The following is a 15,206-nucleotide window of genomic DNA, read 5'->3' on the forward strand; positions in this document are numbered from 1 at the left end:
GGTGGATGGACCGGGCGCGGTGGCTCAAGCCTGTAATCCCAGCACTTTAGGAGGCCGAGACGGGCGGATCACGAGGTCAGGAGATCGAGACCATCCTGGCTAACACGGTGAAACCCCGTCTCTACTAAAAAATACAAAAAACTAGCCGGGCGAGGTGGCAGGCGCCTGTAGTCCCAGCTACTCCGGAGGCTGAGGCAGGAGAATGGCGTGAACCCGGTAGGCGGAGCTTGCAGTGAGCTGAGATCCAGTCACTGCACTCCAGCCTGGGCGACAGAGCGAGACTCCGTCTCAAAAAAAAAAAAAAAAAAAGAGAGAACTGGTGGATGTTAGGGTTATCACTGAAATAGTGACGCAGGAAAGAAACAAATGGGGAGAGCGAGAGGTCTGTCTAGAATATGTTGAGCTTTTGAGGGGCTTACAGGAAGAGTGTGGACAGACTTGGCCAATAGGCGGCCCCTCCGGATGTGAACTTCCAGGCAGAGCTCAGAAGGGCAGAATTAGAGACGTCAGTAGCTCGTGGGGATGGGGGTGTGGTTAAAACCAAGGTGGCAGCAGGCGCCCCAGGCCCAGGAGAGGTGCTCATGCGCAGGATGGACAAAGGGGTCTCCAGCAAGAGCCCGAGGAAGTCGGGGCATACCCCATTTTTGCGGAGAAGAGATTTAGTACAGAGCCCTGTGAAACCCCCTAAGTTTAGGATACAGGTCAAACTTAGGAGGTCCCGAAGAGGGCAGAGAAGGTGGGAGAAAAGCCAGGAGGAAGTGAGGGGAGAGGTTTCGGGGACCGTGGAGACGAAAGGAGGAACTCCCTTCGAGCTCCTGCAGACCGCCGCGGGGAGACAGGACGCAGGAGCCCGGGACTCCCCCTCCCGGCGGGAGGAAGCGTTGCTCCTCCGCGTAGTCCTCCCCCTCTCTTCCCTCGCCGCTCCCGCCCCGTCCCCGCCCCCACTGGCTGTGTCCCGGAAGTGGTCCTATGCTGGGTCCGGATGCCGGGAGCGGAATCTCGGCACTCCCGGAAGTGGCCTGGAGGCGGCGCGCCAGGCCCGAGCGGTGCTCCCTCCTGCTCGGGCCGCTGCGGCCCCGGGCGTCGCCATGACCAGCGAGCTGGACATCTTCGTGGGGAACACTACCCTTATCGACGAGGACGTGTATCGCCTCTGGCTCGATGGTTACTCGGGTCCGTCAGGGGCGTGTGGGGAAGCCCGTCAGCGGAGCGGTTGTTTTGAATGGGAGAGGGGGCGGGGCTAGGACTTGGTCATCCTTTAGGGAAGTGGGCGAGCGCCTGGGAATAAGGGGTGTTATAGGGATCGGGGATGGAATCCCTTAAGGGCTTCTGGCGTCGGCGGGGCGGGACCTGATGCTAGCGCCCACTTTCCAGTGACCGACGCGGTGGCCCTGCGGGTGCGCTCGGGAATCCTGGAGCAGACGGGCGCCACGGCAGCGGTGCTGCAGAGCGACACCATGGACCATTACCGCACCTTCCACATGCTCGAGCGGCTGCTGCACGCACCACCCAAGCTACTGCACCAGCTCATCTTCCAGATTCCGCCCTCCCGGCAGGCACTACTCATCGAGAGGTGCTCACCCTGTGGGATGGTGGAGACATCAACCAGTCTGACTGTATACCCATTTTCCCAGCTGAAACAGGCCCAGGGAGGGATGGGACTTACCCAGCCATCAGAAAGTTGAGAGCAGAAGGGGTCAGACCCAGGCCCTGCCAGGCCCCTCCAGGCCCCCTTTCCTCTCTTTTATGGGGGGGGTCAATGGTGGTGTCTGACTCCACAAGGTACTATGCCTTTGATGAGGCCTTTGTTCGGGAGGTGCTGGGCAAGAAGCTGTCCAAAGGCACCAAGAAAGACCTGGATGACATCAGCACCAAAACAGGCATCACCCTCAAGAGCTGCCGGAGACAGGTGGGCACTGCACCCACACAGACACAGCATCCCATTTGCACTTCACTCCCTCCCTTTGACCACTGCCCCAGCTCCAGCCTCTGACTGTGGCAGCAGCTTCATACCTAGTCTTCTCCTCCCTTCCCCTTTCCCCCCCTTTTTTTTTTTTTTCCTTTTTGAGACAGAGTCTTGCTCTGTGCCCCAGGCTGGAGTGCAGTGGTGTGATCTCGGCTCACTGCAACCTCTGCCTACTGGGTTCAAGCGATTCTTGTGCCTCAGCCTCTGCAGTAGCTGAGATTACAGGCGTCTACCACCACACCCGGCTAATTTTTGTATTGTTAGTAAAGACGGGGTTTCACCATGTTGGCCAGGCTTGTCTTGAACTCCTGGCCTCAAGTGATCATCTGCCTTGGCCTCGCAAAATGCTGGGATTACAGGCGTGAGCCACTGTGCCTGGCTCCCTGTTGCTCCTTCCAAGCTATCCTGTACTGTATGGCCAGAGTGACCTTTCAGAAGCCCAGATCTGACTTTGGGCTCCCACTGCGTCCTGGGTAGCAGCTGCACTTCTTGGCTTTGACCTATAGACTGTCCTGTGATCTCGTCCCTGCAGACCTCTCTAGGCTTACATTTCTCCAGCCCCCAGGCTTTCCTTTACTCATGTTGCTCTACCTGGAGGGTACTGTTCTTGGCAATATCTACATCTTGAAATCCAAGACAGGAGATGAGATGCCACCTTCTCCACAAGCCTTTTTGGTACGCCAGGAAGAAGTAACCCTTCTGGGCCTTTGATGCCTTTCTTTTGTATCTCCTGTGAGCTTTCTGTTTATAGCTTAGCATTTGTTTTTTATTTTTTAGTTCCTGGGGCTTAGCCAGGAAAGTCTGTTCCAACTCAAACTTGTGAAGATCTGGAGAGCATGGTGCTAAAATGGGGTTGGATTTAGAGATAAGATTGAGTAAACATTTATCCAAGGCAAGATACGGCAGGAGCTGCTAAGCATTTGAGTTGATAACAAGTACTAATAACCAATAGTTGGTTGAAGGAATAACAGATGCTAAATCAGCACTTGCCGACTGGATAGGTGGATGGGGAAGGGAGGGATGTTCAGTAAGTGGTTTATTGGGTGAGCGACATGGTGGACACTCTGACCAGTCCTCTCTTGTATCTACCCTAACTGCCCTGCAGTTTGACAACTTTAAGCGAGTCTTCAAGGTGGTAGAGGAAATGCGGGGCTCCCTGGTGGACAATATTCAGCAACACTTTCTCCTCTCTGACCGGTTGGCCAGGTGAGGAGCTAGCCACCTCCCCATCCTGCACACTACTTCCCTGGGCCCTGAGGCTTGTCCACCTTCCCTACCCCAACCCTTCTGACCTCCTTAGTATGCTGGGGGAGTGATTATCCCACTTTTAGTCTGTACTTTTTTTTTTTTTTTTTTTTGAGACGGAGTTTCACTCTTGTTGCCCAGGCTGGAATGCAATGGTGCAATCTCGGCTCACTGCAACCTCTGCCTCCCGGTTCAAGCAATTCTCCTGCCTCAGCCTCCCGAGTAGCTGGGATTACAGGCTTGAGCCACCGCACCCAACTTGGTCTGTACTTTGGACCAGACTGACCTGGATGCAAAGCACAGTCCAGCGATTTCCAGTTGGGCTGTTGAGAGATGCCATATGTAAAGCCATGGCACAGCCCTGGCACTTAGGAAGTGCTCAGTAAATAGTAACTGTTACCCTTATGGTCTCCCACTGTATGCACTAGGAAACTTGGGCTGGAACCTTCTCTTCGCACAGATGGGGAAAGGGCGTAGAGAAGTGACTTGAGACATGTCACACAGCAACTTGAGGCGGAGAGAGGCCAGAACTCGGACACCCAGCTGAGGTTGCAGCTGCTTACTAAGAAGGAATTTCTTTTTTTTTTTTTTTTTTTTTTTTGAGAAGGAGTCTGGCTCTGTCGCCCGGGCTGGAGTGCAGTGGCCAGATCTCAGCTCACTACAAGCTCTGCCTTCCGGGTTTACGCCATTCTCCTGCCTCAGCCTCCCAAGTAGCTGGGAACACAGACGCCTGCCACCTCGCCCGGCTAGTTTTTTGTATTTTTTAGTAGAGACGGGGTTTCACCATGTTAGCCAGGATGGTCTCGATCTCCTGACCTCGTGATCCGCCCGTCTCGGCCTCCCAAAGTGCTGGGATTGCAGGCTTGAGCCACCGCGCCCGGCCTAAGAAGGAATTTCAAGCCCTGAGGACCCTCCTCTCTTCTGTGCAGGGACTATGCAGCCATCGTCTTCTTTGCTAACAACCGCTTTGAGACAGGGAAGAAAAAACTGCAGTATCTGAGCTTCGGTGACTTTGCCTTCTGCGCTGAGCTCATGATCCAAAACTGGACCCTTGGAGCCGTCGGTGAGGCCCCCATTGACCTAGGTGCCTGGATGTCTCCCCATCCTCAGGACCTGATTCCCCACCAGTAGTTTCTCCCACAGGCCCCCAGTTCCCAGCATTCGCTCCTGTTCGCGGCCCACACCCAGGCTACCCTGCCCATAGAATGTTTTCCCACACACAGCTTGTCTGCAGACAGAGGGCCTATTGCCTCTCTGTGGCCCGGGGCATGTCACTGCATCTCTCTGACACTCCATTTCCTCTTCTGTCCCTAGGGGGGAAATGAAGTATTGGGTGAGGAAAGGCTTAGGCTATCCCAGAAGGGGATTTTATCACCCACTGCAACCCCCTTCATGGCCTCATAGACTCGCAGATGGATGACATGGACATGGACTTAGACAAGGAATTTCTCCAGGACTTGAAGGAACTCAAGGTGCTAGTGGCTGACAAGGACCTTCTGGACCTGCACAAGAGGTGACCTTGTAGGGGGCCATGGGGCAGGGCCTGCAGTAGGGGCCCAGGTGGCTATAGGTGTGACCCTGTCTCTGCAGCCTGGTGTGCACTGCTCTCCGGGGAAAGCTGGGCGTCTTCTCTGAGATGGAAGCCAATTTCAAGGTCTGTGGTTCCATCCAGCCTCTGGCCTTTGGCATCGTCAGCCTCCAGTTCGCCACCTCTACTGGGCAGCTCTGCCCCTCCCAGAGACTGGCCGGCAGGTGGCGCTGCTGCTCCCTCTGGTGGCTGCTGACGGTGGCCGCTGACGGGAGCAGCTCATAAACAATGGGGACTTGGTTGATGGAGGGAGGTGGATGGATCTGGGGAGGGACCTACTCCTCCCCCAGCTTCTGTGCTCAGCTCCCAACTTCTGGGGCAGAAAGCAGAACTCCAAGGATCCCTGCCCCACAGAACCTGTCCCGGGGGCTGGTGAACGTGGCCGCCAAGCTGACTCACAATAAAGATGTCAGAGACCTGTTTGTGGACCTCGTGGAGAAGGTGAGCTGTTGTGCCCTCTGACACCCAACCTGGCCTGTTCCCGGCCTAGACGAGTGCTAAGTATTCTCTTGGGCCCACAGTTTGTGGAACCCTGCCGCTCCGACCACTGGCCACTCAGCGACGTGCGGTTCTTCCTGAATCAGTATTCAGCGTCTGTCCACTCCCTCGATGGCTTCCGGTGAGCAGTCCTGTCCTCCTGTCTAGCTTGGCCTTGCCCCAGCCTGCCACCTGCCAGGACCTCACCTCCCGCAGACTCAAGGTTCCTCATTCTACTACCCTGGGGGTAGGACCAAAGCTCTGGCTCCCCCTCTTAGAAGCTGTGTGATTTGGGGCAGGTTTCTTAACCTCTCCATGCCTCAGTTTCCTCATATACAAACTGGGGTTCATCATGAGAAGAACTGTAAGAATTTTCTAAGGGCAAAATGAATGAAGGTGTAGAAAGCACTCAGGGCAGGGCCTCCACCATGGTGAGTGTTGTGAAAACTCAGCTGTCACTGTTCATGTTCTTACAGACACCAGGCCCTCTGGGACCGCTACATGGGCACCCTCCGCGGCTGCCTCCTGCGCCTCTATCATGACTGAGGCCCCTCCCAATGTCCCGCCCACACTGACAATAAAGTTGCCCTGAGTTTGGAGACTGGTCCTCGCTCCGGGGAGCAGGTGGGGGGCGTGCAGATGTGCCTGTGTCTGTCTCTGAGCACCTGGTGTCCGTGTACAAGGATGGACATTTACAGTGGCCTCTTGGGAACTGGGACATATCTCAGGGAATGGTGACTGTGCTCCGCCCATCCACCAGAAGAGTCCACTCACAAGCCAGAGGTCTTGTCTTGGTTTATTCAGGCTGTATTGAGATTGGGAAGATGAGCAAAAACCTGGGGGTAGGGCTGGCGAGGAGGCAGCTGGCCTAACAGGACAGAGCTGAGGGGGCCAGGTGGGTTCAGGGAGGGCAGGAGACTCGGGGCTTCACATCCGGTTTCTGCACACGGGCAGTGAGCGGGAACCTGGTGATGCCACAGGTATTGCTCCCTCGGTGCAGCCGGAAGTAGCCCTAGGAGGTTAGGGGACACGGGTGGGAAGGTGGGAAGAGGCCTGTTCTGCCTTGCCCCTCCCCCAATAGATCACACTCACCTTCTCTCCCCACTGGGCCCCCCAGGAGTTCTTCAGGATCCAGTATGGGGTGGGGTGTGGAGGCTGAGGCTGAGACTGCGATGAGACTGTCTCTGCCCATATCCCCTCTGACTTGAGGCTGCCAAAACCCACCAGCAGGACAGAGTGGTCCACAAGCTGGGGGTCACAGGTGGTGGGTGTGGCCTTGATCACACCTTTCCGGTATAGCTGCAGGGGGTGGGGGCCGAGGGGCTGAGTGTAGGGCCAAGTCCCCTGTATTCCCCTCCCCTGCCAGCTCTCCCATCCCACCTGCAGGGGCTTCATGTTGATGGTCACGGTGATGGGGCCATAAGTGGCCAGGTACTGGGCAATTCCTGGGGACAGGAGCATCATCAGACCCTTGGCATGTGGGCGTGTCGGTTTCTCTCTCCCTCCTTCGCTCCTCCTACCCCCTCTTGTCTTCTAGCCCAGTCACCCAGTGTGTCTGCCTCTGCCCCGGTGTCTGTCCCTGCCGTCCGCCCATGACCCTGCCCTGCCCGCACTGTGCTCGCTGTTCTGCAGCATGATGAAGTCCTGGATCCAGGCCACCTTGTGGTACTTCTTGGCGTGGCACCCTTGGGCTCTGACTTTGCCCTGGAACGGGTAGTCCTTTTCACTGGCCAGGCCGCCTGCAGATAAGCAAGACAAGGGAGGAGGCTCCGCTCCTGCCCACCCTGTCCCCCTGCAGATGCACAGAGTGGCGGGGCAGTGCACTCACTGTTGTTGAGAACAGTTATGAACGCGTCCCAGACGAAGCCACCACGGCAGCCATCCCCACAGCGACCACAGTCCAGCAGTTCTGGTGCAAGAAGGGACAGTGTGGGTGACCAGGCCCCTAGGCCTCCCTCCCCTGTCACACCTGCACCCTCTGTCAGCCCTACCCTGCACGGAGACATCCACGAAATCCCAGAAATTGATGCGCCACAGGGCCTCTATGTTGCCTGCCGCTGCCATGGCCCAGCAGCAGTTGCAGTTTTTCTGGAGGGCGAGAGGGTGAGGCGGGGCTAGGTGTTCGGGCCAGGCCCCTCTCCTTCCCACCACTTAGCTGAATTAGAGCGAGCTGGGTAGGGGCAGATACCTGGTCCTTGATGGGTGAGATGGCACCGGCCACCTTCCGCCAGTCACAGGTGAAAGGCACTGACTCCTCTGGCTCTTCGGACCCTATCTCTCTGCCCATGCTGGGGACCCTTCCAGCTGCCCTCCGATACCCGTAGAGCTGGCCAAACTCCTCCTCTGGGGAACAGACAGGGCCACTGAGGTCTCTGTTTTGACCCCTTCTCCCTGTTCTGCCTCTCCCACTCCAGCCGTTGGTCCCATAATGCCCTGAGGGGCAAAAAGGCAAGGATAGGCCGGGTGTGGTGGCTCACGCCTATAATCCCAGCACTTTGGGAGGCCAAGGCAGATGGATCACTTGAGGTCAGGAGTCCAAGACCCCATCTCCACAAAAAGTAGAAAAATTAGCTGGGTGTGGTTGTGCGGGCTTATAGTCCCAGCTACTTAGAAGGCTGAGAGGTTGGGGGAATTGCTTGAGTCTAGGAGGTAGAGGCTGAGTGAGCTGTGATTGCACCATTGTGCTGCAGCCTGGACAACAGAGCAAGACCCTGTCTCAAAAAGGCAGGGATGCTGAGCCTAGAGAGGCTGGACTCCCTGCTGGGTGCTTCCGTGTAGCTGCTGTGCTGGCCCCTAGGCTGGGCTAGGACACAGGGCTACAGTGATTCTGCCCCTGCACTGGGTGATTTGATACCAGCACCCAAGCCCCTGGTCCTCAGGGAAATGAATTTCCTTCCCTGGGAAGTGAAAATTGAAGGTCCACTGGGTCCAGCTGCCAGTGTCCCTGGGGAGACCGCTTCCCCAACCACCACCTACAGGCCGGAAGGGTTAATGGTACCTGTGAGGTCACTGAATGGAGTCACCCCAAACTCAGCTGTGCCCAAGTCCTCCTCCTGCAGCTGCTGAGCCTGGGCCAGGTTGTGGGCAAAGATGTCCAGGCGGCGAGCATGCTCTGGACCAAGAGGGAGTTGTCCTAGGCTGACTCCCAAACCCTCAGGGGCAGGAAGTAGCCACTGGCTGGGCACCCTTCCACCCACACCCACCCAGTTGAGCACTGGCTCCTTTCGTGTAGCTCCTACAAGGCCCCACTGCAGATACCCAGGCCCAGGAAGTGGTTACCCAGCCCACCTAGGGTTGGGTTTTCCCCAGAGGCAGCGAGAGGACCATCTCTGGCCACCCTGGGTAGGAAGCCAGGTAAGGGGTCTGGTGGTGGTGACTCAAGGAAAGGATGTGCGGCCAGAGACCAGCTTCCTGCCAGGCCACCTCCTTTACACCTCTGACCACAGGAGGAGAGCTGGAACATGACGGGGAGAGGAGACAACGGCACGGGCAGCCTGAGCTAAGAGGCATACGCAGACCAGCCCCCTAGAAAGATCAGTACAGCGAGAGGGCAGGGGCAGGGGTTGGATCATGGGCTAGAGAAGAAGTCCCCAACGTGGGGACAAAATGGGTGTCCTTGGGTGTTTGCTGAATGAACGAATGACTAGGTGGTGGCCCCCTGCCCACTGCCTGGAATCACAGGGAAGTGACTGCGGAGCCAGGGGATCACGTAGGACTAGGGCAGGACCTCACCCGCTGCCACTGCCCTCCAGATCCATAGCAAAGAATGATCCTGGACCCACTCATGCTTTCAGGAAACCAGGGAGCACATGCCCAGCTCTGCCCTGTCCTGCTGAGTGACCTTGACCATGCCTGTTCCCCACCCTGAGCTTCAAGTTTTTCATCTATTACAAAGTGGGATGGCTGGGCTCGGTGGCTCACACCTGTAATCCCAGTCCTTTGGGAGGCTGAGGCAGGTGGATCACCTGAGGTCAGGAGTTCAAGACCAGCCTGGCCAACATGGTAAAACCCTGTCTCTACTAAAAATATAAAAGTCAAGTGTGGTGGTACATGCCTGTAATCCCAGCTACTTAGAGGCTGAAGCAGGAGAATCGCTTGAACCCGGGAGGTGGAGGTTGCAGTGAGCCAAGATGAGACCATTGCACTCCAGCCTGGTCAACAAGAGTGAAACTCCGTCTCAAAAAAAAAGTAGGGGCTTGGAGTGGAGATGTATGTGCCCTGTGATACCTTCTGGGCTCAAGTAACTCTGGTTGAACTGGATCTGGAACAGCTTGAAGGCCTCTTTCAGCTCCAGCGGCTGGGGACCGAGGTCCTGGCAAGGAACCAAGGGTAGAGAGGAGCAGTGGGCAGAGGAATCATTGCTGGGGCCCCACCTTAGCTCCTAGCCGTGCAAGGACTGGGCTAGGGGTCAGCCAGTTAGCCTTCTCTGTCTTCCCATGTGCCCTTGGGCACGTCAGCCCCCTCTCCAACCTCAGTGACTCCCTCTGAAAAATGAGAATGACAGGCCAGCTGTTTCTGAAGGGGTGACCCCAGGTGTGGGACTGGCAGTTGTAAGGTTTTGGGAGCACTTACCTGGGCCCTAAGGGAGCCTCTGATGCCTTGGGCTAGGCCTGCCACCAACAGGGCCAGGAGGCAGGAGGGGTGGGTAGTCAGTGCCATGCTGGTGCAGTCTGGAGAGGCATGGAGGCAGGAAGCCCTGCAGATCGAGGAGGAGGGTGTGAGGGCGGGGCTGGAGAAACCACGAAGGGGAAGACAGGTTTGGTGGGTGAGGGGTGGACCCCTAGAACCCACAACTTGCTCAGGCCTTCAGGCTTTCAGTCCTCTGCCTGTCTGCTCCCCAACCCACCCCTTTTTTCTTTCTTTTTTTTTTTTTTTTTTTTCCTACCCAGGTTGGAGTGCGGTGGCACAATCTGGGCTCACTGCAACCTACACCTCCCGGGTTCAAGCAATTCTCCTGCCTCAGCCTTCCAAGTAGCTGGGACTACAGGCGTGCACCACCATGCCCAGCAATTTTTTTGTATTTTCAGTAGATACAGGGTTTCACCATGTTGGTCAGGCTGGTCTCGAACTCCTGACCTCAGGTGATCCACCCGCCTCAGCCTCCCAAAGTGCTGGGATAACATGCGTGAGCCACTGCACCTGGCCAAAGGAACCACTCTTGCTCCTACTATGAAGCTCAGTCACCTCAATGGCTGCCTCTTTCAAGAAGCCTTCCCTGCTTCCCCAACCTCTGGTAGAAGCTTTGCAGCCCCTTCAGCCCAGCTGCACCTGTGCCCATTGGGCATCTGCCTCCAGCCACACCAGAAGGGTTCGGTTTGCTTGTGTCCTCGGTGCCCAGGATAGGGCTAGGCATGGGGCAGGCTCACTAGGTGTTTGTTGACTGAACAGTTGATCATCATAAGTTGTAAACAAGAAAGCAGGCTGGGCACAATGGCTCATGCCTGTAATCCCATCACTTTGGGAGGCCAAGGTAGGAGAATCATTTGAGCTCAGGAGTTGGAGACAAACCTGGGCAACTGAGCAAGACTTCATCTCTACTAAAAAAATAATAAAAAAGGTTAGCCAAGCATGGTGGTGCTCTCCTGTAGTCCCAGCTACTGGGGAGGCTGAGGCCAGTGGGATTGCTTGAGCCTGGAAGATTAAGGCTGCATTGAGCTATGATCATGCCACTGCACTCCAGCCTGGGTCCAAGATCCTGTGTCAAAAAAACAAAACCAGGCCAGGCGCGGTGGCTCACGCTTGTAATCCCAGCACTTTGGGAGGCCGAGGCGGGTGGATCACCTGAGGTCAGGAGTTCAAGACCAGCCTGGCCAACATGGTGAAACCCTGTTTCTACTAAAAATACAAAAAAGTAGGTGGGCATGGTGGCGGGTATCTATAATCCCAGTTACTCGGGAGGCTGAGGGACGAGAATGACTTGAACCTGGGAGGTGGAGGTTGCAGTGAGCCGAGATTGCGCCATTGCACTCCAGCCTGGGCAACAAGAGTGAAACTCCGTGTCAACAAAACAAAACAGGAAAGTGCAGAGTCAGAGTCCAGGAGCAGCCATTGCTGCTAGTGCCTCCCGTTCCTCATCCCTCCCATGGTCTAGGGATGAGGATGAGGGGGCTGAAGAGCCAGAAGGATAACTGTGAGCATCACAGACAGAGGGAGGCCAAAACTTAACTTGTGAGGTCAAGGGCTGGGCAGCAGTATTAACACCCATTACCGCTGTCTTTGTTCTAAGTGGGTCCTTGGGCTGGAGACCTCCCTTCTAGGAGTTCAGGCTGAGAACTGGTGACCAAGACCAGAGAAGGGTGTGAAGAGCTGGCTCTCTAGGGTTCCATGGGGTGGGAGACAGGACAGCTGTAATCCTGGGATTTATTCACTTACATGCTCACTACTGCATTTCTTTATTAGGATTCCTCCCAGAGTCGTGAGGCCACACTTTGTCGCCCTGCCCAGAGAGTAAGCCAAGGGGCTTCTCTATTTGAAAAGCATGCTGCTGCCTTTATTGAAATGCCGTGGACAGACCATCCCCAGAGTGGTGCCTGGCCCTGTGGTTCTAGAGCCCAGTTACGGGCCCCAGCCAGGCTTGTCCTGTTGTATGACTAATGGCTAAGGCTCCATGTCAGCCCTCAGAGGTGGAGGTCCCAATGTGGGTCTGTTGTGATGGTAGGATGTGGGAGGCCACGGGGAGGAGGGACTGGAGGTGTGGGGCCCAGTGGCCTTCCTCTTTGATCCTCTCTTTCCTTCCCTTGAATGAGAGCTCCCAAGGCCAGGAGGTTTGGGTCTGTTTTTAGTCAGTGCTGTGTCCCTGGTGCCCAGCACCACAGCATCTGCTTTACAGTGGCCACTCAGTAAACATTTTTTGTTTTGTTTTGTTCTTTTGAGACGGAGTCTCACTCTGTCGCCCAGGCCGGAGTGCAGTGTCACGATCTCGGCTCACTGCAACCTCTGCCTCTCGGGTTCCAGCGATTATCCTGCCTCAGCCTCCCAAGTAACTGGGACTACAGGTGCGCACCACCACACTCAGGTAATTTTTTTGTATTTTTCGTAGAGACAGGGTTTCACCATGTTGGTCAGGCTGGTCTCAAACTCCTGACCTCAAGCAATCCACCTGTCTCAGCCTCCCAAAGTGCTGAGATGACAGGCATGAGCCACTGCGCCCGGCCGAGTAAACTTGTTGAGTGGATCAGTGAACTTCCTCCACCCACTCACTCATTTGTCCATTCACCTGCCGACCCTGCAGATCCCTGCTGGCACCCAGTAAGGGGTGGGCCACGGGCACAGGGGCCTCACTGCCTGAGAGGAGCTCACTACTTGGTCAGAGAGAGACACTGATCCAGTGGTGTCTGGGACCTTGAAAGGGACCCAGTGCAGAGCAGGCCAAGGCAGGGAAAGTCACTGAGGGTGCAGAGGACCAGGGAGGCATTCTGAGGAGGCAACTCCAAGTGGGAGGCTCACTCAGGCTGGATAGTGCAAAGATGGAGGTTCAGGTCCAGGTTGTGCACCAGCCGTGCACTAAGTCATCCCCCCGGGCCTCATGTCTTCATCTCTAATTGGCAATGACAATTCTCAGGCTGAGGCTTGAGTGGAATGATACTTAGTGGAGCACCCAACACTGTGGCACAGAGTGAGTGTTCGCAGGGCAGGTGCTTCATGCTCTAATATGGGGCAAGGAGTTCAGCGGGTCTTGAAGTCCATGGAACATGAGTGCAAGTCCCATCCTTCACCTGGGACAAGTCTCTCAGCCTCCCTATCTGTGAAACGGGGTGACAGCAGCACCCCTTTCCTGCCTTTTTTTAATATTTCCTTTTTTTGAGACAGGGTCTTGCTCTGTCGCCCAGGCTGGAGTGCAGTGGCACGATCTTGGCTTACTGCAACCTCCACCCCTCAGGTTCAGGTGATTCTCCTGCCCCAGCCTCCTGAGTAGCTTACAGGTGTTCACCACCATAGCCAGCTAATTTTTGTCGTTTTAGTAGAGTTGGGGTTTTGTCATGTTGGCCAGGCTGGTCTGGAATTCCTGACCTCAGGTGATCCACCCACCTTGGCCTCCTAAAGTGCTGGGATTACAGGCATGAGCCACCATGCCCGGCCTATTGTGGTATTATTATTATTATTATTTTTTTATTTTTATTTTTTGAGACGGAGTCTGGTGCTGTGGCCCAGGCTGGAGTGCAGTGGCCAGATCTCAGCTCACTGCAAGCTCTACCTCCCGGGTTTGTGCCATTCTCCTGCCTCAGCCTCCCGAGTAGCTGGGACTACAGGCGCCCGCCACCTCGCCTGGCTATTTTTTTGTATTTTTTTTAGTAGAGACGGGGTTTCACTGTGTTAGCCAGGATGGTCTCAATCTCCTGACCTCGTGATCCACCCGTCTCGGCCTCCCAAAGTGCTGGGATTACAGGCTTGAGCCACCGCGCCCGGCCCTATTATGGTATTATTACAGACTATAAACTTCACATTTTTTTTTTTTTTTTGAGATGGAGTCTCGCTCTGTTGCCCAGGCTGGAGTGCAGTGGCGTGATCTCGGCTCACTGCAAGCTCTGCCTACCAGGTTCACGCCATTCTACTGCCTCGGCCTCCCAAGTAGCTGGGATTACAGGTGCCCACCACCATGCCTGGCTAATTTTTTTGTAGAGATGGGGTTTCACTGTGTTAGCCAGGATGGTCTTGATCTCCTAACCTCGTGATCTACCCGCCTCGGCCTCCTAAAGAAACTTCACTTTTTTGAAGTGTACAATTCAGTGGGTTTTAGTATGTTTGCATAGTTATGTGACCATCACTACTATCTAGTTTTAGAATATTTTCATTATCCCAAAGAAAACTCAGACCCATTAGCAGTCACTCCCCATTCCCCACCTTCCTCTGGCAACCATTAATGTACTTTCTGTTTTTCTGGGTTTGCCTATTCTGGTTATTTCGTATAAATGTAATATGTGTGCTGGGCACGGTGGCTTACGCCTATAATCCAAGCACTGTAGGAGGTCGAGGTGAGTGGATCACCTGAGATCTGGAGTTTGAGACCAGCCTAACCAATATGGTGAAACCCCGTGTCTACTAAAAACACAAAATTAGCTGGGCGTGGTGGCAGGTGCCTGTAATCCCAGCTACTCGGGAGCCTGAGGCAGGAGAATTGCTTGAACCCGGCAGGCAGAGATTGTGGTGAGCCGAGATCATGCCATTGCACTCCAGCCTGAGCAACAAGAGCAAAACTCCACCTAAAAAAAATAAAAAATAAATAGAATATGTGGCTTTTTGTGTCTGGCTTCTTTCACTTCACATAATATTTTCAAGAATTCACCTATATTGTGGCATGCATCTGCACTTCATTCCTTTTTATGGCTGAATAATGTTCCACTGTATGGATGTACTGCATCGTGTTATTCATCAGTTGACAGATTTTGTGTTGTTTCTGCATTTGGCTCATATATAATGCAGCTATAAATGCTGTGTACAGATTTCTGTGTGTGTACATATCTTTTCAATTATCCTAGGTTTGTGTCCCTAGGAATGAAATCGCCAGGTCATGTGATAACATTTTGAGGAACTGCCAAACCATTTTCCATCAACAGTGCATGAGGGCTCCAGTTTCTCCATATCTTTGCCAACACTTGTTATTGTCTTTCTTGTTTTAAAGAGCTATTATTATTATTATTATTTTTTGAGATGGACTCTCGCTCTGTCACCCAGGCTGGAGTGCAATGGCACAATCTCGGCTCATTGCAACCTTTGCCTCCCAGGTTCAAGAGATACTTCTGCCTCAACCTCCGGAGTAGCTGGGATTAGAGGCACATACCACCACACTGGCTAATTTGTGTTTTTGTTGGCCAGGCTGGTCTTGAACTCCTGACCTTGTGATCTGCCCACCCTCGGGCTCCCAAAGTGTTGGGGTTACAGGCGTGAGCCACTGCGTCTGGCCTATTATTTTTGAAGACAGAGTCTCGCTCT

General features: G+C 54.8%; 2 protein-coding genes across 3 annotated transcripts; one reads left to right on the forward strand and one right to left on the reverse strand.

Moving 5' to 3' along the window:
• Window positions 1–969: 969 nt before the first annotated feature.
• Window positions 970–6,052, forward strand: FIBP (FGF1 intracellular binding protein). 2 transcript variants are annotated; one of them, XM_025357094.1, is made up of 10 exons: window positions 970–1,173; window positions 1,375–1,573; window positions 1,783–1,909; window positions 3,072–3,172; window positions 4,141–4,295; window positions 4,616–4,724; window positions 4,802–4,865; window positions 5,154–5,240; window positions 5,321–5,418; window positions 5,753–6,052. In XM_025357094.1, the coding sequence occupies exons 1-10, from the start codon at window positions 1,089–1,091 to the stop codon at window positions 5,820–5,822; spliced, it is 1,095 nt and encodes a 364-aa protein (XP_025212879.1). In that variant the 5' UTR covers window positions 970–1,088; the 3' UTR covers window positions 5,823–6,052. The 2 variants fall into 2 exon arrangements, with proteins under 2 accessions (XP_025212879.1, XP_025212880.1); XM_025357095.1 differs by having other exon boundaries at window positions 4,141–4,274; window positions 5,753–5,875.
• Window positions 6,053–6,054: 2 nt separating this feature from the next.
• CTSW (cathepsin W) lies at window positions 6,055–9,971 on the reverse strand. The gene is made up of 10 exons (XM_025357093.1): window positions 9,849–9,971; window positions 9,504–9,588; window positions 8,275–8,388; window positions 7,465–7,619; window positions 7,268–7,364; window positions 7,105–7,185; window positions 6,890–7,015; window positions 6,657–6,721; window positions 6,369–6,575; window positions 6,055–6,288 (listed from the first exon to the last, which is right to left on the reverse strand). The coding sequence occupies exons 1-10, from the start codon at window positions 9,933–9,935 to the stop codon at window positions 6,178–6,180; spliced, it is 1,128 nt and encodes a 375-aa protein (XP_025212878.1). The 5' UTR covers window positions 9,936–9,971; the 3' UTR covers window positions 6,055–6,177.
• Window positions 9,972–15,206: the final 5,235 nt, after the last annotated feature.

The sequence above is a fragment of the Theropithecus gelada genome, chromosome 14 (genome assembly GCF_003255815.1).
Source record: "Theropithecus gelada isolate Dixy chromosome 14, Tgel_1.0, whole genome shotgun sequence".
NCBI classification, from domain to species: Eukaryota; Metazoa; Chordata; class Mammalia; order Primates; family Cercopithecidae; genus Theropithecus; species Theropithecus gelada.